This window comes from Aplidium turbinatum, chromosome 4 (genome assembly GCF_918807975.1).
Source record: "Aplidium turbinatum chromosome 4, kaAplTurb1.1, whole genome shotgun sequence".
In the NCBI taxonomy this organism is placed as follows: domain Eukaryota; kingdom Metazoa; phylum Chordata; class Ascidiacea; order Aplousobranchia; family Polyclinidae; genus Aplidium; species Aplidium turbinatum.
This window is the reverse complement of record NC_137475.1, coordinates 4,268,093-4,295,832: the sequence shown is the minus strand read 5'-3', so window position 1 is coordinate 4,295,832 and position 27,740 is coordinate 4,268,093. Positions and strand designations below refer to the sequence as shown.

The 27,740-nt window shown below is 39.0% G+C and overlaps 1 protein-coding gene across 1 annotated transcript; it reads right to left on the bottom strand.

The window, feature by feature from the left end:
• Positions 1-2,610: 2,610 nt before the first annotated feature.
• Positions 2,611-6,299, bottom strand: LOC145768402 (uncharacterized). Its single transcript, XM_082579884.1, has 2 exons — positions 6,193-6,299; positions 2,611-5,016 (listed from the first exon to the last, which is right to left on the bottom strand). Exons 1-2 carry the CDS (start codon positions 6,225-6,227, stop codon positions 3,495-3,497), a joined length of 1,557 nt encoding a protein of 518 aa, XP_082436010.1. The 5' UTR covers positions 6,228-6,299; the 3' UTR covers positions 2,611-3,494.
• Between the last annotated feature and the right edge of the window lie 21,441 nt (positions 6,300-27,740).

Below are 27,740 nucleotides of genomic sequence, written 5' to 3'. Positions count from 1 at the left end.
GATCATGCCACGATGAACTTATGAGAATTGATTTTTGAGTAATTAATTGTTTTGTGGTGTGTTTTGTATTGATTGTGTTGTTATATTGTTTGCAACAATATTCAAAGGGGGGGCGTATGTCACAATCAAGGTGCAATGCCTCGCGATGGCTTGCTTTGTATCTTCAACGAGCGTGTTGTTTTGGTTGTAGAACTCTGGTGCGATGTGTTATTATCGGTTATGACCTGAAGTAACCTCTGATTACGAAATCTGTATTATGTAAAACGTGTTTTCTGGAATCATTTTCCCTACGTGACTTTCTAGAGACTTCTGTTGTTTACATTTCAATGCTACGTGACTGAACGATGAGTTCGTGTGATGCAACATTACGTAACCTTCTCGAAGTTACTGGACTGAACAGCCAACTATAAATGGTGGTGTAGTTAGTGTGATGTTAATTATGATATTATTATGATGATTATTATGAGTTGATTATGAGAGTTGTGCTATGAGTTGTGGATTGGTAGTTGATGCAGAAATTATTGGTGAATGAGACTTGAAGTAATTGAATACAAGTAGATGAGAATTGGTGCTGATATAAATTGTGTTCGAAATTAGAGTTATTTGAGAAGCCGTTCGTTAAAGTTCTTCAAGAAGTCAGATTATCATTTCACTAGTAGAATTATTCAACATTTAATTGACTGCTTTTCGGTTTGACCCATTAAACTATGTCATTGAACCTTTCCAAGTCTTTTTCCTGGTAAGAGATAGAAAGAAATCGTGACAGTGGTGCTGGTGATCTTTTTATATTGTTTTTTACTGTTATCATGCACCGCATAGGCTACATTGTATTTGGGCAATTTTTATAAAAACGTGCAGATTTGGGAAAATTTACGTTCTGCCTCCCCAAAATGGTTTGGTCTCGTACGGCTATGCTATAGGCTAACTTGAGATACCCAGAGATAACCTGCCCTGAGATCCGAACAAGTCTGTCTCACGCAAAAGAAGAAAAATTTTGGTTCACACTGCTTTGATTTTTGATCTGTAGGCTATCTACTACAAACTTTGTAAAAGTTGCGGAGAACGGTTAATCGTAATCAATTAAACTGTCATCATCTTATTCCTTCTCCAAAAAGTCTTGACCTTCTTGGAGGTGTCTATCCAACCTTTCAAACATCTTTACAACAATCCACCTTATCTTTTGTATAATAGTTAATCAACCTTATGTATTTGAGTGGTGGAAAAGCACCATGCTATCTTTGATTTTAACAAGTTATTAGGTAGGCCTCTCCACCAGGTTGAAGTTATTACCTACAGCCAGAGATGGGCGTGATCTTGATCTTGAAGATCACTTTTTTTTTGGTGATCTTGATCTAAGATCACTTTTTTTGTGTGATCTTGATCTTGAAGAATAATAAGATCAAGATCACTTTAAATTGAAGTGTATACTTACTAGATGGAGGCATTTTTTTAGAACTCGTACTGTACAAAGTAGTTAGTGGCAATTACTAACATTAAGCCACTGTTAATATGATATGTGTCCAACAAAAGACGATTTAAAGTCTCCATCTAATCTGGTCAGTGTTGCCATTTCAAAATTGAAAAAGTTTTCTGTGTTGGTCATAATAAAGAAGTCAACTTCCGTGTACTTAATGTTGACGTATAATAAAAATGATTTCACTTTGTTCACAATTTCCATGTGTAAATTTTAAAGAAATGTTTGCTTTCATTGACTCAATTTTAGATGTTTCAAAAGTCTAGAATGGCGGTGTTAAAAAATCTGGACTGTAGCCGACTTTGGTCATGTAAAGTGGTTTATTGCAGCAAATCAACCAGACCAAGACTTGTTTAAGGTCTGAGTATGGAGCGGTTTGTCTGACCGCAAACCTCTGAACTTAGTATCAAGGTTACCAGATGGGTAAATGATGCAATAAACATTGACATAATACAGTGAAAGTTAAAACTACTTAGTAACACGAAAAAAAACTCCCACATGAACCAGACAAAAATTTGGTAATAAATGATGCAGTTCAAAGTTTATTTTTATTTATTTATTATAAATAAAAAGTATAAAACTAATTGCAAATTTTGCGACTTTTTCAGTAGCCTACTACTGTAATTAACCTCGGCCTTGGGTGTGACGTTGCGGTTCTACGCAAACTACGTCAGCAATCGATAGGCCCAATAGCAACAGTCACTAACTTATTACAATTCTTAGGCCAGTGATCGAGTAGTTAAAAGTAAAAGTTAGCAATACCAACTATATACCTTTACCCAGGTTACTTATAGTAATTATTTTTTGCAATATCATTGATCAAAAATTTCATTTTTTTTTCAAGTACACAAAAAGTGATCTTGAAAGTGATCTTGATCTTCAAGATCACATAGTTTGGTGATCTTGATCTTGATCTTCAAGATCACCTATTCTTGGTGATCATGATCTTGATCTTCAAGATCACCAATACTGGTGATCTTGCCCATCTCTGCCTACAGCAAAATACATCTCTGGTCTACAAGCAAAAACTAATTTGACATCAAAATAACACGAACTTCTCGTCTCAGCAAAACACAGAAAAAGTGGTTGGGGAAAAATTCTACTCTTAAGATCACACCAGTCTATTTGATTTTTTTTTAAATTTAATTTAAAAGCAAAAACCAAATAGTTCAAATAAAGACTTTTAATGCATACAACAAAAGTGCACACTAAGTACACCTTACAATATAACATACTGGATTGACAGACACGTGTGGAATTTGCGACAACGCTAAGATAACGATAAATGAAACAAAATATGTATAATTTGCAATAGTTTTTGGATGGATAAATATGCCAGTTTTAATGTTGATTAACTGCAACGTAATTGCTTTGATACAGTGTGTAATCCCTAAATGCATAACTTTCAAAGTCTCTCTGCACAGTCGATGACCAACTACTGGCACTGATTATTGACTCGGCGTTTTGTAGACAAGTTCAGTACAAGATTAAATAGCTATCTTGGTCTAAAAACGTGGAAGCCATCGCATTACTTGTGAGAAATGTTGACATCAATTTTCAAGCATCGATCAAATGATGTGCTTGGAAGTTGACATGAATGGAGGTAACACTTAGTTGACAGTGAGTGTGGTACATTGAATTAAACTGTCATCTCATCAAATATCATCGCTTAAAAATTACGAGGGTGTGTTTTTTCCACCGTAAGTTGGCAATGTTCGTATTGACTCCACAGCAAAACTATTGAAGAGTATACAGACTTTAATCTCACTGTCCAAGATGCGCAGACCTTCTGCATCATTTGGTGGGTGGAAGATAATACAATGTTTGAATCAAATATAAGCATATCGACTTTAATGTTGACACTAAAATAGGCCTGGGCTACGCTAAAGAAATTGTATAAAAAAAACAGTTATATTTACATGAAATACATAAATCATTCTACCAAATAACATTTTTAGTTAAAGTGGGAGGTAGTAGGCTTACGAGTGGGTTTTGAAAATTTAAGGTTTTTGCCATTAGGCTACACTAATTCTTCACTAATTTTTTGATCAGTTTTGTCATCCATGTTTCCAACAACAGAATTAAATAAATTATTTTCAACAATTGCAAATGATCCAAACACGGAATCGTCTGTAGCTGGTGCTTGATTTGTTTTCTTCTTGTTATTTTGCTTTTTTTCTCCGATGTCAGATTCTTGAATCTCGGAAGATCCGTTGTCAGACTTCAAAGATGTAGAATTGTTACGAAACACATTTTCAGAACCTTGAGACGAACTTTGAAAAACATTGGAAGACTGGCCTTGCATGTTATGAGTAGAGAACTTGCTTTGCACGTTTGTATCAAGCGTGGCAGGTGTGGTCGTGGCTTTAAGTGCAGAAGGCAATGAAGGAAGCCCTGGCAATGAAGACATCCGTCGTCTGCTGGTGCTCGCCGCTTTTCGGCAGCACGACGCTACTGCTCTATACAAAGCAACTAGGCAATCTCTTATTGGTATACTGGCATACATATCACTCACAGCCTTCTTAAAGACCATATTTCTTGCACTGTAAATGAAAAAGTTCCAAAAACTATTACTTAACAAAAACATGAAAGCTACAAACTCTGCCCCTTCATATATCAAAGTGGCAGTTGGGTCAAAATTTATGGGGTCCATTAGAACAACGTTGGAAATAAATAAACTACCAACAAGCAAGATCATCAATGGAAGTGTATTGACTGTAAAGACTCCAACCATTATTAAAAGAGTGCGGGCCAAGTTTTCTTCCATTTCTCGAACCTTCTGTTGCTGGGTAGTAGCGTGTTTGGTCGGCATAACTTCGCTGCCCATAAGTTCAATTCTGTTTTTCAACTGTTTCTTGATAGTAGTAAATATGACAATGTTAACAATCCATACAACTACAAGAGGCAAAAGCAAACCAATTATATACAAAATGACGCCAAAAATATCTGTGGATGCAACAAGAAAGGACAGCAAAAGGCCGTACTCGGCCTGTGCCACAAAAAATGGTAAAACTGCAAAGAAAACCGCCACAATCCAAGCTGCCAGGCAAGCAAATTTTGCATTTTTTAAGGCCTGCTCTTTCCGATACTTGAGCGGCATACAAACAGCCTTCAACCGGTCAAAACCAGCTGCAGTCAAGACATAAACAGACACGAAAAGGGAAACCGATGTAAAAAATCCTACCGTCCATCCATAATTTCTGGCAAATGTTAGTTCGAAATATAAAGGTATCGCAGTTGTGTTGACTGTTGTCCAGTTGTCGGACAACGATCCGTTTATGACGTCATAACCTCTAACTTGTATATTTTCCCCAATTGGATAGGGATTCATAACCCGTAAGATTAAGTTGTTGATACCAGTTGGAAAAACGAATATGCCGACGAGTAGGTCTGCTACTGCAAGAGATATTTTGTAGATTGCCTGGCTGTTGTGTAATCCTGGGGTCCTGGCTATCACCAATATCACCATTAAATTGACTACGGTGATAATCAGCGCCAAAATAATGCAGATCACGATTACAACGATGATTTTGACTCTGCAGCTGAAAAAGAAAAGAAAAATTAAAATAGATATTATGTTTAATCTGCCGTCACTCAAACAGAAACGTAATGGTGCTTCTGCAGCGTGAGATCTACGCTAACCTGCGCATATACATGTAAAAGAATGCAAATCAAGCTTTAAAATTTGATAATTAATTTGGTATGGTTATTTTCTATTTAGGTCCTGATGAATGGATACCTAACAGCAGCTGTACACTTCACAGTGTAGTAGCATCGATATACTGCAGTGGAAAGCGGTGATTTTAATTGTTTAATAAACAAGTATTGGAACAGTTTGTTCAAGTTATCCATTCTTGGGAAGCACTTTCGTAGCAAGCTATGTGTTGAGGCTGGGGCCTTTAGTTGCCTATAATACTTCGCATTATAATAAAAACTGTTTACATTAAGAACTGTTTACTTTTACATCAACAGTATTTTGTTGATACAAAATATTCCAAATCATTTCCTTTTGATCCAAAACTTTTTGTTTTGGTTCCATTATAAAGTCGAAACAATTTGCCTTTTATTCATCACCATTCATTCTGGCGTGCCTTTTATTAATTATACGTTAGGTTAGAGTTAGATACCGAGATACATCGAAAATTTTGCCACATTTTGCCACTTGACTTTATTTTGGATTTGATTACGTATTACGTGATAAGTACGTGTCGATAGCAAAAAAATCGCTTAATTGCTGCATTCAGCTATATTTTTAAACAAACTGCGCCGCCCCGATAGCTCAATTGGTTAGCGCGTCACTTCTGGAACAAAGAAGCTTCAAGATCAAGCGGCGCTGGTTCGACTCTCGGGGTGTGCGCTTGAGCAACGCACGTTAAGGACTGCTCTCCATTCAGCGGCATCTAATGGATGGAATAGTTCCTCAGCAACAAGACTTCAACAATCGGAAACTTCACTCTGTCAATCTCGGTGACCGGGCCTGCGTCAGTGATTCAAAGCCTTTACAAGTATGCGAAACTGCCAGGATTAAGCTCTGCAAGAAGCTTTCCCAGTCCGAGGATAAAGATCCAATCAATCAATCAATCAAACTGTTTATCTCAAATAATATTTGCTCCTAAACTTTTCTCATTAGCTACGTCACTGGGTTGAAGTCGCTTTGTTCGTGTATACGTAGATTGTAATCCTGTTCTTATATCTGCTTACTATGAACTGAAACTTACCTTGTTATCATGCACGTCCATGTTGATATATTCATGTTTTCATAACTGTCACCACTGAGACCACACCACGTCAATTCACAGAAGGGAACACTTGAAGTAATTATTTCTTGGTAGGCTCTACCACTGGATTGTGCGAGCTCATATTCTACGACTTGAATACAGGGATGTAACAATTCATTCAGTGTTAAATCATAAAGACTAATATTGTTCAACAAAGTGGTGTGCAACTGAATATTTCCAAGTTCAGTGTTGCCATTTGCTAAAGATTGTTGCTGAAAATGAGTACCTGAAGTGGCGTTTTGTTGACGAGGTAGGTTTGAAGATATTATTGTGCTTAAGACACTGGAACAGCGTTCTGTATAATTTTCATAGTCACAAAAGTATTCGTACACTAGTGCTGTAAATTCGTTAAAAGCAAACAGTCTTATTTTGCATTCATTTCTAAAGTGAGAACAATTCCATCTCTTCAAGGTTGCAAGGTATCTAGTCAATGGAAGGCTATGAATAGACCAGTTTCTTTCATAAGTTTCAACGATTTCTTCACAGCATTGTATTTCTCTACTTCTATTTCCAACAGTCAATCCTGGTGCGAAGTGACAAGGGAGTGCTTCGTCACTGGTGGTTGGCGTTGTCACGTTGACGGAAGCTTGCGTGGAATCACGTGAGAAACGTGCTTCATTTGTGGTTGGTGTGCTGAGTAAGTTTGGTGTTACGTAATTTATTAACAGAGACGTCACAATCAACTGAACCAACATCATAATTGCCTGCAAAAGTTTTAATCGGTAGGTTCAATGCTATTGAATGAATTGACAGGAATTTTACTTTCGGACAGTCCAAGCAAAGTTGGAAGACGAAATGACGTAAAATTAAAAAAGAGGAACTCAAATTGAGTCAGTAACTCATCAATGCTTCTCAATTATGCAGAACTGCCAGAATTTAGCTGAGGATTATTTTCTGAAAATAAAAATTCCCAGAATCTTTATAGCACTACATTCAATCATTATACAACAAACTTTATTCCAACAATAAATGCATGATTCTTATTGCAGCTGCAGCAGTAATATAATGATCTTCCAATCTACATGGTGCAGGGGTGTCCAAAGTTTATTTTAGCCATATGCTGCATTTCACTATTCTCAAGCCTTGGCGTCCGCATTACACTTTCCACTCATGTTTTCTTTTAAACTCAGCCTACGATTGTATATTCTAGAACCAAGACGCGGGCCGCAGATAGTGTTTCCCCGGGCTGCATGCCGGCCGCACTTTGGGTACAACCATATCATATAAGCTTAGTGTAATTAGTCGAGTTGAACCGGTGATGATTATTGTTAGGCTTATGGAGTTTTATCTCATGCTTATTAAAACTATTTTCTACCGCTTTCAGCTGTTTATTTTTACACTAATTTGATATTTTTTTAATAATTTTGAAGCAAAACTGATTCTAAAACCACAAATACCCTTCAACTACATGATTGTTACCTGATACAATAAGGTTGGCTACTCGGTCGTTATTATTCATCAATCAATCCACCTTATATTGTCAGTTTGCTAGCCGGCGCAAAACTCTGAGTAATTGGCAGAAAACCTATTTCTAGGCTAACTTATTTAAAAAAGTGCGAAAAGTTTCGCTAATTATGATATAATTACCAGACCTGGTAAGTTACACCAAAGTGCAGGACGTAGCCACACGGACCACAGGACCACACGGACCAAGGACGTAGCCACAGGACGTAGCCACACGGACGAGGCAGCAACCGCCCCCCAAAATGTTATCTTTCCCTCCAAAAAACATACTTTTAATACGGTGCGTTTTAATGACATTGTATTACATTTTGAATGATGTTTCATAAATTGTTGGTTGCATTCAGTTAGTAGCTATATTTTTAAACAAACTTTCCATTTCAAACATTAAAATATTTGCCTCCATAAAATTTCCTTTCTAACTAGACTACGTCACTGCCAAAGTGACCATATCACCATGGATCTCGAAATATATTAAAGACTATTGTAACTAGGTTACATCCCTGGACCCTTATTTATCTTACTCCAATGCCACAAGCCCCATACCGACATTTTAAACGCAAGTAACATGCTTTATGACGCCATGTATATCAAACTAGGCCTATGAGGGGGAAAAAACCTTCTTGGAATCGTGATATGCGTTACATCTGGACATTTCCTGCGTAGCCTGCCAACAAAAAGTTTGAAACGCATGTTTGGTCATAAACATGTGGCATGACTGGAAATGCAAAAATGTTTGCAGTTTAATTTTAACTGCTATCGATGTATAAAGTTTGTATCGTGATCATTCTGACAGTAGGCTAACTTTATTTCATGGAAATCCGAAGTGGATTATTTAAGTTGCGATTCAGTTGACTATATAAATAAACAAACTTAACAATAGGCGGTAGCAAATAAACTAAACAAGACTTTTTTACTTTTCCAACATTGTTTCTTTATGAAAGCAACAAAAACAAACTTTGTTTCGTTTTATGTATGATAGGCTATCCGATATGCCTTTACAACTAGCCTAAGCCTACATTAGATTTAGATAGAAATATCGCTGCTAAAGGCCAGTAGGACACAAGATATATAGCTAAGCTGCATGACAAATGCAGTAATAATTACATTTATTCAACCTAAACTGTGACCAAGCCAACCAAAGAACTCTAACGTACAAATAAATTGCTCAATAAAGCTATTTTTCCTACTTCAAAGTCATCACAAAATTGCAAAAAAATCGATTTTAGTTTGACTAAATATCATTAGACAGACAAATTAAAGTAACGGTAACTTGAACCGGGTTTAACATTTTATTACACAAAGAAGTTTAACATAATCAAATTAAACTCAAACGTTTTCGACACGTAGGCTACGTGTGTCCTTATGAGGAATTACTTTCAATCTGCAATAGCCTATACATAAAATGAAAATTATAAAATAAATCTGACTATGCACTATAACTGCAAACAACACTCCGGACTGAAAAGTATAGACTCAAGAATGGATACAAGTAAATAACACGACGGGAAAAATTATAGTGCATAGGCAGATTTACCATCTGATTCTCATTTTATGTTTATTGCAGATTTAAAGCAATTCCTGATGAGGATATACAAATACATGTCGAAAACGTTTGAGTTTATTTTAATTATGTTAATTTTTTGTGTAATAGAATATATTAAACCCGTTAAAGTTGTTTTGTCTGTCAATGATAGCCTACAACAAACCGAACTCTCTACCAAAACTAAATATCATTACTAACCAATTCAGTTTGCACAATTTTGGTTGAAAAGGGTAACGCTTATTAAATATGTATAGCCTATACATAAGCGGTGACGCTTTGCCAAACGCGTTGCCGAAAAGAAAATTTAACTAAAATGACTTACTTCTACTTTTTTACCGACTCTTGCTGTGTCGTTGCATTTATTTGGTAGGTTATTGTTTTGTAGGCCGGATCATGTAGCCACCACGTCAGACATCAAACCGAACTGAATGACTTGCATCTGCCGGGCACCTGTCTCTGCCCTGATCGTTTAAAATCACCCTTGATACACTGTTTAAAATAACACATGCTAATGTCACTGGTAACCTTTAGGAGTCGATTCAAGTTATTGTTTAATCAAATAAATTAGCTCATTTATCACCTATCTTTCATGGAGGCCTAGAATAAGTGAGATGGCCAACACCTACAACTTTAAATCACAAATAAAAGATTGATTAATCAGCGAACTTACTTTTGGTAATGTTGACAGCATAAGGCATAGCACGAAGGATCATGAAAAAGTTTATTTCCTTTTTCGCTTGAATCTTTAATTTCTAATCCTAGCAAGTTGCATTGAATCTTTCAGTGATGTGCCGATTATGACGTAAGCCATGAAATGCTTTCTCAAAAATCCCCTTAGGCTCTTCGAAACTAGCTACGTTTCCAAGACGTCGTTTTGTAGGACGAATCAAAGCAACAAAATTTCCGAAGTTAAGGTTTTACGTGTTCTATAATTACATTTGGGCATTAATGGGCAAGCCAAAAACATACGTTGTGTGTGTCATTTGAAAAACAAACTTTTTTTGAAAATCTACTTTAGAAAACAGTGTTAATAATAATTATTATATTACATGTCATGATAATGAAGAGTCTGTTCATGATAAATCGAACATTTACCAAATGCTTTCTGGTCTCTTGAGCCTCTTATTTTATGGACAAGAACATTTCTCCCTGTTCTTTTGCTCTAAACTGTAGGTTTAACCACGTGCTTGAGCCTGCAAGGTTTGCAACAGACCATTTGTTGCAGCAAACTGGTACAAAAATGAGGCTACGCGAATAAAAGAAACTAAATTAATGTTTATATGCTGTATAATAGCGGTAAGATGGCGCAGCGTATAAGGCGTTGGCCTTCCAATTTTGCAAACCTGGTTCGACACCTGGCTTAAGCTGGTTGTTGAAAACACCGCTCACCTCTACCAAGGACGTAATAAATTGGGTGGGCGTAGTTGCTGCAGGAAAGGCAGTCGAGAGAAAGGAACTACTTTCGTTAGTGCCCAAGGCTGAGGACAATGACAAACTTGTCTTTTCAAAGCTCAGTAACAGAGTATGGGACCTTTACTGTATAATAAGGCACTCTGTTGTTTAAGAACCTTTTAAGATCTAACCAAGGGTAAAAGATTATTTTTGGAGAGTTGCAATTAGCTTCAATTTACCCTTCTTTGCTTCTTGTTTGACATTGACCATTTCTTTTTCAGGGTAAATGATATTTCTTGTACAAAATACTAGGCTACTAGTAAAATGTCCACAAATAATATTTTTTATTGGATATATTTTAGGAAATTGCTGAGAAACTATATCTAGAAACTATGCGGATGTTTATTCACGATTTTGAAACACAATTACGCACTTCCTTCACAAATATGATCATTGGCCAGTGTTCCTCAGAAACGACTGTTTCTGACTCAAATCTAAAGTTACGCCACTACATCTCGAAACCTTGTGGTCTATGAAAGAATGACCACTTCCGTTCTAATAGGCTATGTAGAAATAAGAGTTCTGAAGTCATGCGATATTTAAGAGATCTTTCAAGACTTTATATTGTAACTTATTCATAATGTTGTTACAGTAGTTTGCAAAAAATAGAATTTTTTGTTTTTTACCCAAGAAATTAAAACATGGGTTATAGGCAGAAATGATTTTCACCCGTTGTTCCGTGAATAATCATCAGGTGTTCCGCAATAAATTTATTGATCTGACTACTGCTCCATCGAACACCGGTCAAAAGAGCAGGAGGCTTGCGTTTGTTATTCTGCAATTCCAAGCTGAATATGAGCTTTGCGCTTTTCACAACAGGCTCAGATATCGCACTGAGAAAAAGTGAATAAATTTTTGTTGCGTCGTTTATTTTATTGCATGCGTTCCGCAAGATTATTTTCATGCATAAATTGTTCCGTGGCTAAACAAGGTTGAAAACACTGCTCTTGGCTAATATAGCCCACACTTATAACAACAATAATATTCATTTTGCTGAATTAAAAAGCAGGTTTTGCTACAAAACAGGTCAAGTTAATGCAAACAACTGGATCTGTCTCCACAGAACAGAAGTCAAGATATTAATGAAAATAAGTGGAGCTACCATGTTTCACACAAGATCTTGCAAACAAATATTTTGCAAGCTTGCATGGCAGGTTTTGAGTTTGGAAAGCTTTGAAATAAATGTATATATTATGATTGGTTTGAGATTATTTCAGCAGCAGCATTTTAAATGTTGGTGAAATAAACTAAACTCAACATTTTTTTTAAACAAACTAAAGATAAACAAACTAAACATTTTTTTTTATTTTGGGGCGCAACTGCATTATTTTAATTTGGGTAGTTTTATAAAAGTAACCAAACAAAGCTAAGCAACACCACAACGTTAACACTACATTTAACAGGTATAACATTTTTTTGTTAAATGTTGTGTGGTATTGCTTATAGCTACATCCGTGTATGGTTGAAAAAGTACTGTAACCTCTTCACCCGAATTGTTTTATAAAAGCATTCACCAGATTTATATAAATTCATATTTTGTAGTTGCCCAAATCAAGATGATGCATTTATGGATATTATGAAAAAAATTAAAGACTTTGTAAATTTTGATGCCGAGGCAACTGCATCATGCCAATTTGGGAAGTTTTATAAATAGACTATGATCAGATAATTTCATATTTTTTTGTTGCCCAAATCTAAACGATATAGTTATGCAAATGGGAAAAATCAATGAATTTGTTCATTTTGTGGAAACTGCCTCACGCTAATTTGGGCAGTTGCATAAACAGACTAATCAGTTTCATCAGATAATTTCATGTTTTCAGCTGCCCAAATCAACACGATGCATTTGTAAAAATTAATAAAATTAGCTATAGGCCTATAGCAAATTTTGCGTTTTGATTTGGGCAGTTTCAGAAAAGTATTAGAGACATATTTAGGTGGCTGCCCAAATTGGCATGATGCAGTTGGTTAAATGCATTTCATACTACAGTTTGATCACCATGCAATACGGGTGTGCCAAATGAAAATTTTGCAGCACATTTCTTGTGCAAATAAGAGGCTGCACTTAGTTTGATAGGTAAAAGACATTAATTTATAGTTTTTCTTAATTCATGCAATTTTGTAGCTTTTCATATAGCAATTTTTGCCCTAATAATTGCAAGATTTTGCCCAAATTCGCGATGTTTTGAAACAACAGGGGGGGGGCAGCTGCCCCCCCCCCTTTCATCCTGGCTCGTACGGCTATGGTTACATGATCGATTTCACTCACTTTGTCCTTATACAGTATTTGCCACTTTGATTATATTGAACAGTTCTTGAAGATATTTTATTTTATCATATCCAGTCATATGCAGTAGCATTGACAGGGGGGTGCAAAAGGTACTTTTAGACTTGGACCAAGGATGGTTTTAGAGGTCCGTAACCAGTGTTGTGTTAAGCCCTTCATTAGCCCAGGCGTATGCTTGCCATACGTCCCGGTTTAGCCGGGACAGTCCCGATTTTAAGGCCTTGTCCCGTTGTCCCGCCCGGTTACCCAGTTTGTCCCGGAATTTTCAATTTGCAAAAAAACATTCTTGAGTTAACCATTTTAGCTATTCTTTCCCAAGTGGGTCTGCGGAAAATATCAAAAAAATGTTTCGGAAGCAAATGATCAACATCGACTTCCTTTCCGATGAGCGCGTTTTGGTAGGTTAAAAAATACATGTCTGAGAATGAGAGGAAAGAATCATGGCAAAATGCAACGACATCTCTTGAAGAAAGTGGATCCAATTGCTCCAAACTTTTATCAGCAAACACATAACAATTCCAAACTTTCAGAGACTTGTCGAGTTTGTGCTTTGTTTGCCTGGGATATCAGCATCAGTTAAGCGAATTTTTTTTAATTATGCACAATATGTGGTCTGATGGTATAGGCCAGTGCTTCTCAACCTTTATTTGTGGCGACCCAAAAATTAAGGTCAAATTAATAGCGAAGATATGGCAACCCTATTTCCAAAACTACGTTTCGCACAACGTTTTGTAAGCATGAAAAAATGAGCCACACTCATATAGCCTAACACAATTAAACATAACAACAAAATGTCGAATTTAATTAATATGAGCCTTGACTTTGTATTGTTTCAACAACTTGTCAAAATTTGGAGCTGCCAATCTCATATCATCTCCAGGTTGAAGACAATTTCTCTCCTTTGGTTTGATGAAACAGTGACTGACGAGTAGGCTACATTAGGATTAATTTCTTTCACACGAGCAGTAAAATCTTTGCGGGATCCGAGCATAGCTGGAGCTCCATCACTGCAAATACTGGAGCATATTATCCACTCTAACCCTTTTCATTCATAAATGAGGCGACCAAAGCAAAGATATCTTCGCCTCGACCTCGTGTTGTTGTTTCTGAAGCTTTGCAGAACAAAAATTCTTGATCTAAATTAGTCTAGTGTGTACTACTTCACCGCAAAATGCGTGTGGTAAAATCGTTGGGTGAAACCTGCGGCGTAGTTTGAATAGTGAAAATTACGAAAACTAAATTAGTGATAGGCGGTTTTAACTTTGTTTTAACAGCAACCCAGCCAAATGAAACGGCGACCTAGTTTTGGGTTGCGACCCAGGGGTTGAGAAGCACTGGTATAGGCCAAATGCTAGAACAGAATGTCAAAGCTCTCCTCACTTGCAAAATTAATGTTGATTTGACATGTAGTGAATTTTATGAAAAGATAAAATCGAACACTGTACTTTTGAAAAAGGTGCTGAGCACAGAAAAATATTATTATGCCTGATTCATTTGCTCATAAATATTATCAAGTTTTTTTGCTTTCTTTGGTGAAATAAGTCTACATAGATTGGTAATTTGTCCATATTAATTAATTAGTTGCATTAAATTCTTTTGTATTAGGCCTACTGTACATTAAATTCATTTGCAGTTTTTCAATATGCGTTCCGGATTTGCATTTCTAAAAAATGGCAAGCTTGCCCAGGCGCCAAAATAATTTTGGGCTTTTTGACGCCTACAACAAGAAAATCTATGAAAACAGAGTGAAACTGTTCACCAGGCATTTGATAAAGAAAGTGACTTGCGTTCTTCTGGTGACAATAGGCTACTAGGTTACCTCCTGATGTTAAAGATGATACCCAGCTTTTATTACCGACGTTTCGTCAGTAAGCACGACCGACTTTATCAAGGGGACTAAAACAGGTGTTCAGTAACAAATGGCATCACCTGTTCATCACCTGTTCAGTAACAAACATCACCTGTTCAGTAACAAATGGCACAACACACAAACTACTGACGAAATGAATAAAGTGAAATGAAACGTCGGCAATAAAAGCTTGGTATCATTCTTAACATTAGGAGGTAACCTATAGTAGCTTATATAATCGCTAAAACAACGCAAGTCACTTTATTTAAGAAAATATATGATAATAATGCAGTAATAATAACATGTATTTCAATGCATCGATATGGAAAGATGATCTACTTCAATAGACTTCCTGATCAGTTTGGAAAGAATGCAAATGTAGCCTTGTCTACACCAAGTGATAGCGAACACAGATCTATCATGTCATAGTTACATCTTTGCTCGGATGAAAGCCAAAAACATTAACGATTTTTAATAAAAGAATACTGACAATGGTCTGAAGCATTGAGGTCATTCAACCCAGAACGTATATCACACAGTATAAGCTATACAAATTATATTAGAAGCTGGATTCTATTTGAATAAGGACCTTCTGATGATCTTCCTTTAGGTGAAACAGACTGACAAGGGTTTAGTTTAGATAGCAACAACTATATTTGATATAGAAGCTAGATATAGCCTATACAGTATATAAGCTAGAGTGTTATAAGCTATATATAGTACCTATATAGTTCTATATATAGTGTAGAAACTAGCATGCTCATTAATTTGATTTCAATTTATTTTACTGTAAATCGGACAAGAATTGACAAATTAAGAGATTTTAATTTGGTTAGCTCCATTTGAAAGCAGTTTTTCTCAAAAAATACAATTATTCAGAATTGTGTTCCGCTTAGTTTTAACCGTAGGCGTATTTGCAATCTTTTGGCGGTCGCAGCAGATGGAATGGAATGCTACATGAATGTGATGACACCGACGTATTTTGCTAACTGTGGTCGATAAAATCACCGATATGACATTATAATATTTAGGCCTACCAAAGAAATGTTTTGCTAAGTTGTACGCTATCTAAAACAGTGTTTCTCAAACCTTTTTAGTCCATCGCTCTCTTTTCGTAATTGAAAAAAAAATTCGCCCCCCTAATTCTGGGTCCACGTCTTTTAGGCGCTGACAGTTAGGCGCTGGTCTAATAGGCGCGCACACTGTGGCGTCTGGATATTTAGGTGCGGAGCACTGTGGCGCCCGTTCATTTAGGTGCTATTCCTAGTAAAGTCTGCAGATTATATCAGCTTGGCAGGTAGGGGCGTAGGGCAATGCTTTTCACACAAAATATTATATTGAACAGGAAAATATATTGTTTTGTTAATGCGTGTGCGTTGTTGGTCATGGCTTTAGTGAGTGAAGTTGCTTAAACTGGCAATGCTTTTTCACACAAAATGTTATATTACACAGAAAAATATATGGGTGAAGCTGCTTGAACCGGAAATGCTTTTCACACAAAATGTTATATTGAACAGAAAAATATGTTATGGCTTCCGTGAGTGAAGCTGCTTGAACCGGCAATGATTTTCACATAAAATGTTATATTGAACAGAAAAATATGTTGTTTTTTTAATGCGCGTGTTCAGCATTTATTTGTTGTTAGTCCAGGTTTGCGCCGGCGAAAGCTTTATCAATAAATTATTCAAGTTTCCGAACATGTATGAGTTCACTTTTAGTTAGGTCAAATAATACCCTAAACATCAGTAAAAAATGTACCGTTGGCTGTACTCAAGCGGGCGGTAGGCTTGAGTGAAGAGTAACTTAGAGACTCACTGACTCACTGACTTCAACACCATTTGTCATAGCACATGACTAGGGAACTGTGTTCCGAAAGCTAGTGTAATTTGATATTGCCAAAAAGAACCTGCAGCATCAGGCTATAACAGATCGTTTGAATCTACACCGTGAAGAGTAACTTAGTTTTCCGTCAAAACCCGGACTAGGTTTAATAACGAGCGAAGTCGCACCATTATGCTTGCAACTTGTAGCCAAGGTGTAGCCTATATGCCCTGTAGAAATGTATTCATGTGAACAGTAGTAGAGCGTCTTGTCACATGGCCAATTCTCGTCACATGGCCAATCCATCCCGAACAGAAGTAATTTATGTTTAATCTAAATTACCAGACATTTTTCACACAAATCTGTTGTATTTACGCGGTAAAAACATGTCATGTGATCGACGTAGACGCACAATCTTGACATCAAATGAAAACATACATCTTCAGCTATCCGAAGATGCAAAGCTTTGCAATAAAATTTAAAACATTCTATGTACAACTAGCAACTCCAAACGGTATTTTTTCTAATTTCTAAAAAATTAAAAATTGGCAGAAAAGTGTACTTCATTATAATTTTTACTACCCAAGCATGATACAATAATATGAAAATATATGTAGTTTAATCGAATGCCAAAACAATTCTGCACATGAGAAAAAATTTACTTCGTTTCTGCGCGCAATGCTTTAGGAGGTACAGCAGAATGATTATGGAGAAATTTGGAAAATTTTAAGCAAAAAGTTTACGTAATTTAGCCTACAGTTTTTTTGATCGAGAAATTCCAATTAAGGGGTTGTCTAGCCAGTTTTGACTGCCAATTCCAATGAGTAAAAGAAAAAAAATCCACTGTGTCCCCATCTTTAAGAAGTCCTCATCTGATAACTGCACCGCCAAAATGTTTTTTTTTAATTAGCCAAAAAAGGACAGGCAAAGACTATGGATCTGCCATCATTTACATTATTTTTTTGCTTGAAATAGGCTACCTTTTAACCTTGGACGTAGGGATACTTCCTTGGTCATCATGGCAAAAATCCCAAGACGTGTGTATACGTCCGTGGTCGCGAAAGAGTTAACTAAAAATGAACTCAATAATGTTCGGAAGCTTCAATAATTTATTGATAAAGCTTTCACCAACGCAAACCTGGACTAACAACAAATAAAACAATAATAAATCAATAAAACAACAATATATTTTTCTGTTCAATGTAACATTTTGTGTGAAAAGCATTGCCGGTTTTAGCAGCTTCACTCACTGAAGCCATGATATAATTTTCTGCCAAGCTGATACTTTACTAGGAATAGCACCTAAATGACCGGGCGCCACAGTGCTCCGCACCTAAATATCCAGACGCCACAGTGTGCGCGCCTATTAGACCAGCGCCTAACTGTCAGCGCCTAAAAGACTTGCTCCCCTAATTCTGTCAAGTAAAATAAACATTGATAATAGAGTGAAAGACAAATTTAGTTTTGGCAATTTAATCAACGAAATTGACAGTAACATAATAATGTTCAATGGGAATCGACATCTTCGTAAGATAAGTTAGAATCAAAGATCACCCCGTTCGTGAACTAGCAAGCAATTTCTTTGCTTTGGAAGCATCAATCTCACAGCCGAAAACCCCTTTTCAACCATATATGGAGTATAAACAGACATTACAGACAGACAGAGTTACCTCTCTACCCAAATTATATATGAAGTAGGAAACAACAAAATCCACATCCTAGCTTCTTTCCAGAGAACCGCAAAATTATTTGCCAGCAACCTGGCACCAAAACAAATCGTATCGATCATTTCTGAATTTCACTCTTGACTCATCATCTGTTTGCATATCAATGAACCGCTCTTGAAGTTCCACTTTTATGTCTTTGGGTTCGGTAGAAAATGGTTGTAGCCTACTATCCAGGTTGGAACATGGAGGTCCACAAGATCTGCAAAGCGAAGTTTCATGTCTTTATTAAGCATGTCTAAATGTGAGCCGTATTTTTGCCGTTGTTCTTCTGTAATAACATTCTCGCTCAAATTGGGAAACTGAATTAAGACATTTCGACCCTACTTTTGTTTGAATAAAGATACTTCTGTCACAGCTTTTGCCTACTATAAAATTGCAGATAAAGTTCTGAATTCTATCAAATCAAAAGATTGAAGCCAACTTTGTTACTTTTCTTTGTCTGCCATTATAACTCATCGACAAGACTAACGCCGATTTTTGCTGTTGAACGTTTCTAACTATCAGCAGAGAATGTTGGGTTATTATTTAAGAAGCCTGTTAATCCTGTTATAATTGAAACCTGTTATCACTTACTAACAGGCAACCTACTACATTCACTGTGATCAACTACTAACTACCGGTACGCGGTACCGTACATTGAAAAACGTTTTACCTCCATCAAAATTTACAAACAGAACATTATTTACACAACCAAGTGCATGCTGTTTAAGACTGCTTCGCTTGACACTGACCCGAGACTTGATCGTAACTTACGAGGGTGAAAACCAGTGATAAAATTCGGTGGTATCTGGCCTTAGCCTCGAGCTTGGCTGGCCTCGTCTGATTAAGCCTTGGCTTCGAGGCTTTGCTCTGGCCTCGGACTGATGAATAAACTGATGAATAACCTAGCACAGATGTTGGCGCTGCAGTAGTTGAACGATATAAATTGATCCTAAACTACTAAAAATTACAACTGATTTAGCATGTCTGTCTCTTGCAAACTGTGTTCTTCTTCATCCGTTCAGTTGTTTACTACTCTCGGTCACTCTATATGTCATCTTTCTCCACATCTCTCGATCCCACGCAGCCTCCTTCAAATCATGCACTCCTATACCAGTTTCATTTACTATTGTGTCCCATCTTGTTTTTGGGCGCCCCCTTCCTCTTCCTCCGCTGACCAAACCAAGCATGATGTCTTTTTCCATTGATTTGCTTCTCATTACAATTACATGTATGTGGCCAAAATATGAAAGTCTCTGCCTGACGATTCTAGCTTCTAGGGCAGTGGTTCCCAACCTTTTTTTGGCTTTTACCCTAATCTCCAACCTGAAGTGAGCCAATTACCCCCACAATCAATTTTGCAAAAACAAAAGTGTTTATTGCTATGTATTTCAAAAGGCTAACTATGATAATCGAATTACAATACTGAATACAACATAACAATGCGCTGTAATCATTCAATGCGAAGGTTTGTGATCCTGGGCTTTGTGATACTGAGGGCAATTCTTGCATCGCTTTGGACATCCAGGCGATTGATCTTTTTTGTCTTCATTCCTAAGACAGTTGAAAATCCTTGTTCATAACCATACGTTGTTGAAAAAGATGTCAGGATATTTAATGCCTGTGTCGCTAATGTTGGTGCGTCCTGGAGTCTGCTAAACCAGAAGGGTTCCAACCTTTCCCCTTGAAATCAAGTTTCCATGCTTTGTTTATTCAGAGAGTGATAAATTCTTCTTTGGTCGGAAAGTCGTCATCATCCACCTGGCTGTCATTACATGTGAAGGGCTTAGTGCACCATTGGAAACTAGCCGTGTCCAAATTCGGAAAGTAGTTGTCCATCTTCTTGGCTAGCTGGCCTAAATGGCCAGTTATTTCCTCCTTTAACGCCGCTGTCAACTCATATCCATTGCCTTCGAAGGAGCCTACATGTCGAACGTCTGAAACTGCGTCACTGTGCTTCTTTCAACTCGCTTGTTGCACAATTTAACCTTCGGGATAAATGCTGCTATACGGCTACTTTGGTGTCGATCACAATTACATTCTTGCCTTGTATTAAATTCTTAACTTAATAAATTACACTAAGAGGTTAGATTGTTGTGCAAATGCCAGCATTTGATGAATGCAAATTAGCAGTACTGTCTTTGTTCAATTCACCAAAGATATCAGCCAGATAGCACGGTTGGGAAATCCACTGTTGGTTAGAGAAGTGTTCAGCAAAGTCGGACTTTTTTTCTATCAGAAAAACATGGACAGCCTCACGAAATTCGACCAGGCGGGTTGTCACTTTGCCACGAGACAGCCATCCCAGCCAGCAAGCCCATATGGGCCCCACATGGGGACCCATATGGGCTGATGTACGGGCCCCATGTGGGCTGCCTATATGGGGCCCATACACATTGTGTCCGCGGGCATCACATTGCCCCCATATAGGCTGCCCATATTCATTTATGGGTTTCATGTGGGTTGCTCACACTCAACCCACAAATCTAATATGGGCTGCCCATATGTAACCCATAAATCTAATACAGGCTGCCCATATGTATATCAGGTATATAACTGCAGACAGATGCCTGCCAAAGTGCTCAAACTGCAAGCAGTGAACTTTGCGCAATGCATAGCAAGGTGCCCCCAGTGAAGTGCTCAATCGGCGTAAGCCAAGAGCGCCACTTACTGCAGACAGTGCACACCGTTTAATATATACACTGGAATGGCCATGAAGGTATATAGCTCCATGTGATATTTTCCTATTTGTGGTACGTAAGCACCAAAAATAGTACTACTGCAAACCTTGCCAAAGTGCTCCAACTGCAAGCAGTGAGCTTTGCGCAATGCATAGCAAGGTGCCCCCAGTAATTTTGCTTGTTCAATTTCATTTTGTGTTTGTTTAAAAGATCAATAAAAGTCGTTTAAGACAACTAAAAAATCTCAAAGTCTAGAGAAATGCTGATCGAGGTGTATATCATATTAGTATGGGTTGCCCACAAACCTTTGAATCACTGTGTGGGTAGCCCATGGTCTGCCCATAAAAAATGTGGGCAGCCCATGGTCTGCCCATAAAAAATGTGGGCAGTCCATGGTCTGCCCATAAAAAATGTGGGCAGCCCATGGCCTGCCCTTGAAAAATATGGGTAGCCCATAGTCCACCCATAAAAAATGTGGGCAGCCCATGGTCTGCCCATAAATAATGTGGGCAGCCCATGGCCTGCCCATGAAAAATGTGGGTAGCCCATGGTCTGCCCATAAAAAATGTGGGCAGCCCATGGTCTGCCCATAAAAAATGTGGGCAGCCCATGTTTTGCCCATAAAAAATGTGGGCAGCCCATGGCCTGCCCTTGAAAAATATGGGTAGCCCATAGTCCACCCATAAAAAATGTGGGCAGCCCATGGTCTGCCCATAAATAATGTGGGCAGCCCATGGCCTGCCCATGAAAAATGTGGGTAGCCCATGGTCTGCCCATAAAAAATGTGGGCAGCCCATGGTCTGCCCATAAAAAATGTGGGCAGCCCATGTTTTGCCCATAAAAAATGTGGGCAGCCCATGGTCTGCCCATAAACAAAGTGGGAAGCTCATCAATATTTCATGCTTAGCCCATAATCAATAATTTTATGTGGCTAAATTTAATAAAATGCATTTATATGATCACGCATTTGAAGATTGGAAGTTTTATATTCCACCTTGTCATTTAGCAACACATTCTGCAAGAAAGCCCATATTGGGCACATATGGCAAAAACACAAAAACTCACATACAACCCACATGCCCACAAGCCCATTAAAATAGTATATGGGGCCCATATGGGCTTGCTGGCTGGGATCGTACTTCTGTACGGTAGGCTTTCTCCCATTTTCTTGCACAGTTTCTTGAAAAGACGGCTGTTCTATTGCTTCGCTTTTATAAAGTTCACAACCTTCACTTGCTTCACAGTTTTTAAATCGGGTTTCGTTACCCTCCAAAAACATGCAAATTACCCCCTGGGGGTAATTTACCCCCAGGTTGGGAACCACTGTTCTAGGGATATGTCCGGTTTAATTTGTTCGAGAATTCTCTCATTTGTTACTTTGGCTGTTCAAAAGCAAACTGTGTAACGCACGCCAAAACAATTGCAATATCTGGGAATATGAAAGAGCACTGTGATGCTATCCGGCCGCTTGACCGGCGACGTCGAAGCTATACGAGACGAGAGTGAGATTCGAAGCTTTGTCTCGGAAACAGCAATGCTCATGTCATTGTCGCATGCAAACCGAAGCCGGTTTCGTTTTTTGCTTTAACATTCACCAGAATAGAAAATGCATGCTCGCATAAATAAGTGGTTACCAATGGCATGAGAACTTCAAGGGCAACTTTTGTAATAAGAGGATAACTTTCCATTTGTTGGCACCATTGAAACGTTTGAAGGTTTGTTGTGTTGAAGTTTCTTTTTTGCACCTCACTTTCTTGAAGCTCGATAATGTCATCCAAGAATGGATTGTTTATAGGCTATATGCTGTTGTAGTATCATGATTAAGCGAATGGTTGACGTATCAATGCTGGATATTGCGTTTGTTCAGGAAAGTAGTTTTGAACTGAATTTTGCAGCTTCTGCAAATGCTCAGTAAATATTGGCTTAATAAAGCCTCTGAACTTCTGCAACTTCGCCATTAATTACTGTATCGGAACTACTTACTACCTCGTCTAGACGTGGAAAGTTAGCGAACTTGTTATTTTCCAATCGCTGCCACCACAACTGCAATTTCCTCTGAAAAGTACTCATTGGCCTTCCACTTCTACAGTAACTTATTACATTTTTATCACCTCCTCCTCAACCGTCTCCGTACTAGCGTCGGGCTTTTCCGCTCAACCATGCACCAATGGGGAATGGACTCTTCCTCCTCCTGTGAATGTGGTGCCGAGGACCATACCACATGCCACATCATCAATGACTGTAGGCTACCATCTTCAAGCCATCTAACAGAGTGGAAGGTCTGCGCGTCATGGATGATGAAACCAAAGACTGGCTGCTCTCTAGATGCCTTCCAGTGTATTCCGGTAGCATCGTGAATCTGGGGTGGTAAAAGGATAGACTCTCGGCCCCAGAGGCTCACACGGCGAAGACGACCTCCTTGCAATTGGTAATTCAGCTGATTGAAGGCACCAAAGATGTCAACCAAATAAGCCAAAATAACGATAAAACTTGCAGCACACGGCCTACCATTCAGTAGGCCGTGTGTCAATGTTTCGGAGGACACCGAACCCCAGCAACAGCTTCGTCGAACCCCAGGGGTTTGATCGAACCCTGGTTAAGAACCACTGACTTAAATGAACACTGCAAAACTTGATGTCCGAATAAGTAAAACTGAAACTGAAAGGATGTGTGGTGGGCTTGTCCCTCCAAAAAGTTTTGACAAATATAATTTGGTCTATAATTTGGTCATTTTTAGGCTAGGCATTTTTATGAGCACCAATGTGATTTAAGCTATTGAATATCGAGGTTTTGTAGTAATTTATTTTTTATTTTTTTTAGACAGTTAAAAACATTAGACTAAAATGAGTTGGCCCCTAATCAGCGGTGCTGGCCTCTTCGGCCAGCAAACTTTTTCCCACGAACTCCCTGTTACTTCGCATAGAGTTTGTAACCTACTACCGTGTGAATGCAAACGTTTTTTCGTTGTCGTGTTTAGTTCAGTGGTTTCATCTTGTAGCTTATGTTCGTGAGGACAACGGTTCGACGCCTATCGAGGTCAAATTTTTTTTGAATTTATTTTTGCGGTGCACAAAAACTTTTCAAAAAAAGTAGGGTTAGGGTTAATTCTTAAAGTTAAGATTAATTCTCAATTAATTCAGAAAATAGAGTGACCAGAATCAATTTCTTTTCTCAACTTTTTTCAACTTGACTAGACTAGGTAGCCTACTGTGTCTCCATCCAGGCTACTTTTTTTTCAAGTTCGATGTTTAGATTTGGACCTGGAGGGCGAAAATTGCCTGCTGACTTTGTTTGTTTGTTTGTCATATTTTTATCCTGCATTGCGGGAAAGCGGACTTGAGCGCTATGCGTCGGTGTAGGCCTACGCCTTCCGACGTGACTCACGTTGCATTGTCTGTTTCCGGTTGTTTACTCTATTTATGATTTAAATTTGGTACTACCCATTACTCGAAATCGATCACTGGGTGGAGGCAATAAGGCCTATCATAAAGTTTCTTGCCCAGAGAAACAACAGCAAGTGCGGGTGGCTGGAGTCGAACATGCAGGCTCTCAACTGCGAGCTCAACGCGCTAACCACTCGGCCACTGCTGCCGACTTTGAAAACCGCGCGAAAAAAAATCGGTAAAACAGTTACGCGTGGTAAAAACAGTTAACCAGTAATAGCTACACTGCCAGAAATATGCAAACGAGACAAAAAGTTAATGGGAAATAAATTTGCCTCCGGCAATTTAAGGGGGTACGGTTAACATGGCCTTGCATACAGCAGTGGTTTTGTGGTTATCACTTATCAGGGATATTCCAGCGATGAAAATAAAAAAAACTTGGAACTTTTCCCGTCGAGTGCTATAAAAATTTGGATTGTGGTTTATGCACAGTCTCTATATTACAGTAATATAGAGACTGTGGTTTATGCTTTGCGTTTGGAGTCAATATTCCCAAACTATTTGGAGCAGGAGTGCTTTTGGTATCGCAGACGTCGGAGTGGAGCAGGAGTCTAGAAAACCTGACTCCATACACTTTAGTGATCAGAACAGGATTCGAATAGGATCTGGATCTTGTTTTTTGATTGAATCTGCTTAATAAATTTGCACTTTTGAAATTTTGAAAACTAAAGCATAAATTTTACCAAGCTTCTGGCAACATTCCCAAAGCTGGAAAAAGTTTTGAAATATAAAGTTCGTGGCAACACTGACATTCTTGTCAGGCTCAGGTCAAAGAAAGTTGAAGTTGATGTGTGTCAGAGTAAGACTAAGATCATAGTAGGCTAGTTTTTCTTAATTCTAATCATTACCCAGAGATGTACGTATACGCCGTAAATATGCGGCGTAGACTTTTTGTTTACGCTAACGCTTGCGGCCATATTTTTTTGGATAGTTTGCGCTTGAGGCTACGCCATAAAGTTTTTGCGGTTTTTTAGCGCACAGCGTCAATGCATACTTTTTAATGTATTTTTTTCGCTACAACACGCCAATACCATATACGCTACATATACTTCCGCTACATGCTACCTTCCAGCGCTGCAGTTGAAAGAATGTTTTTAATGGGCAAAGACATATTGGAAGCAAAACACAGCAAAATGTCAGATGAACACTTTCAGATGCTTGTGTTTCTTCGTGAAAATTCAAAATAAAACTTGTTTGTTTCGAGTGGTTTATACCGTGTGAATGTTTGGCACCTAGCAAACAAAATTAGTTTACGCTAGTGAATACTCTGACGCCGTTAATTTTTTTTACAAGTTACGTTGACATATACGCGTATGGTTTTTCGAACGTTTGCGTTTACGCTGACGGCGTCAATATTTTTTGTATGCTCGTATATCACTGTCATTACCCATTGGGCCATTAGCACTAGCAGGGTATGAGAAGGGCTGCGATTTTTTCTTTCTTGTCGAACAACCAAAAATTCTGCGTTTGTTTGTCGACTAGTAATATGATGTCACAATAAAGAGTCAGATAAGCGTTTGGCCACGAATTACCGCACAAGTTGTGTGGATGTATGACAGATGTACGTCAGAGTCACGTAAGTTGTTAATCACATGCTGATTGAGTGATTGCAAAGGAGTATCAAGCACTAAGTTGTCTACCTACCGGACGTGTATATTATTTGTTTTGCTCCGGGAAGAAACTGGTACGCGAAACTGAGGATTGCAAAAAAAAGCCTTTAAGCCATACCGCTAACGTAATTTCGTCGTATGAGCTGTTCTTCCGGACTATATGTTTGGGCATGATGTCATCAGCCACTAGACAGTCTCGTCATCCAGGGCCTTCAGTTCAAGCGTTCCATGTGGTGGTTGATGGATTGGGCAGTCATGGACGACAAGATTTACTGTCTGGTCTGTGGCGCCACACACGCATCCCGGTGAGGGAGCCAGGCCCCATCTGCACATGTCTGAACGAAAGCGACCGACGCCGGTTCGTAGGCGGTTAAGCCGGATCCACGCAAGTCTTGCGAGGGACATTCCCGGAGGGTGGGGATCGACGTCGGGTAGGAAATCACGGAGTCGGGAGGTGTTGTTTTGCCACTCCATGTTCCATGTGTAGTTCGTCCAGTGTGCCGCACTTATTCCAAGATCTTTAACGTTGTTCAGAAGCTGTCGTGCGGCGGGCACAAATGGGCGTCTTGATTTCAGTCGCTGCTGTCCTCCAGGTAGGCGCTGGAGTGTACTGTGGAGGAGGTGGTCGGGGTCCAGCGCGCGACGAGCAAGGGAAATCATGGCTCCTTTACGGCGAAGCTCAGCAGGTTGGATGCCTGTAAGGATGGGAAGGCAGTCCGTTGGAGTGGGACGCATGCATCCAGTCACAGTGCGTAGTGCGTCATTGATGGCGGTGTCAATGTGGCGGGTGTGAGAGCTGCAGCACCACACTGGTGCGCAGTACTCGGCGGTAGAATGGACAAGGGCCAAGGTAGCTGTGCGAAGGGTTTTCGCATCAGCTCCCCAGCCGGAACCCGCCAGCCGCCTCAAAGGTGCAACGCGCGCAGATAGTTTTTTGCGCAGTGACTCCAGGTGTCGTCGGTACGTGAGTGACCTGTCCAGGGTTACGCCGAGGTAGGTGGGTTCGGCGCAGTATGGCAGGCGTTCGTCATCGGTGGTAATGTTGATCTCACGTATTGCTTCCTTGTTGTTTAGATGGAAGGCCGCCGACACTGTCTTTGCCTTGCTGAGCCGTAGCTTCCATTTCTGGAGATATGTTGATATAGTTGACATGTCCTGGCTTAGGTTCCTCTCCATTGACTGCCAATCTCCGGCTGGATGCAGGAGAGCCAGATCGTCTGCGTACGCATACTTCCTGGAGATGGTGTCAGGCAGGTCATAGATGTAAGTGTTAAAGAGGAGGGGGGCCAGGACAGAGCCCTGTGGGACGCCGTTCCTGAGTCGACGTAGTCTACTTCGTCGGCCGCTACCGGTGGAAAGGGTAAAGCTGCGGTTTTGCACAAGTTCCATAATTATATGGACCATGTGCCTGTCAGGAAGGAAACGGAGTAGTTTGCAGGTAAGGCCGCTGTGCCATACAGTGTCGTAGGCAGCCGTGAGATCGACAAACACGGCGCCAGCCTTCTTTTTTGCCGAGAAGCTGTCCTCGATGTCTTGGGTCATCAGAGTAACCTGGTCTACGGTTGATCTTCCGTGGCGAAAGCCGGCTTGTTCCCGAGGGAGCTGAGGGTCTATTATCGGTTCGACACGGGC

What these genes read in the sequence shown, in the direction of transcription:
- LOC145768402 (XM_082579884.1), bottom strand. Translation starts at nt 6,227, where the DNA reads ATGAATATATCAACATGGACGTGCATGATAACAAG. An exon ending in TGGACGTGCATGATAACAAG is followed by an intron (nt 5,017 to 6,192) that starts GTAAGTTTCAGT and finishes TTTCTTTTTCAG; the next exon opens with CTGCAGAGTCAAAATCATCG.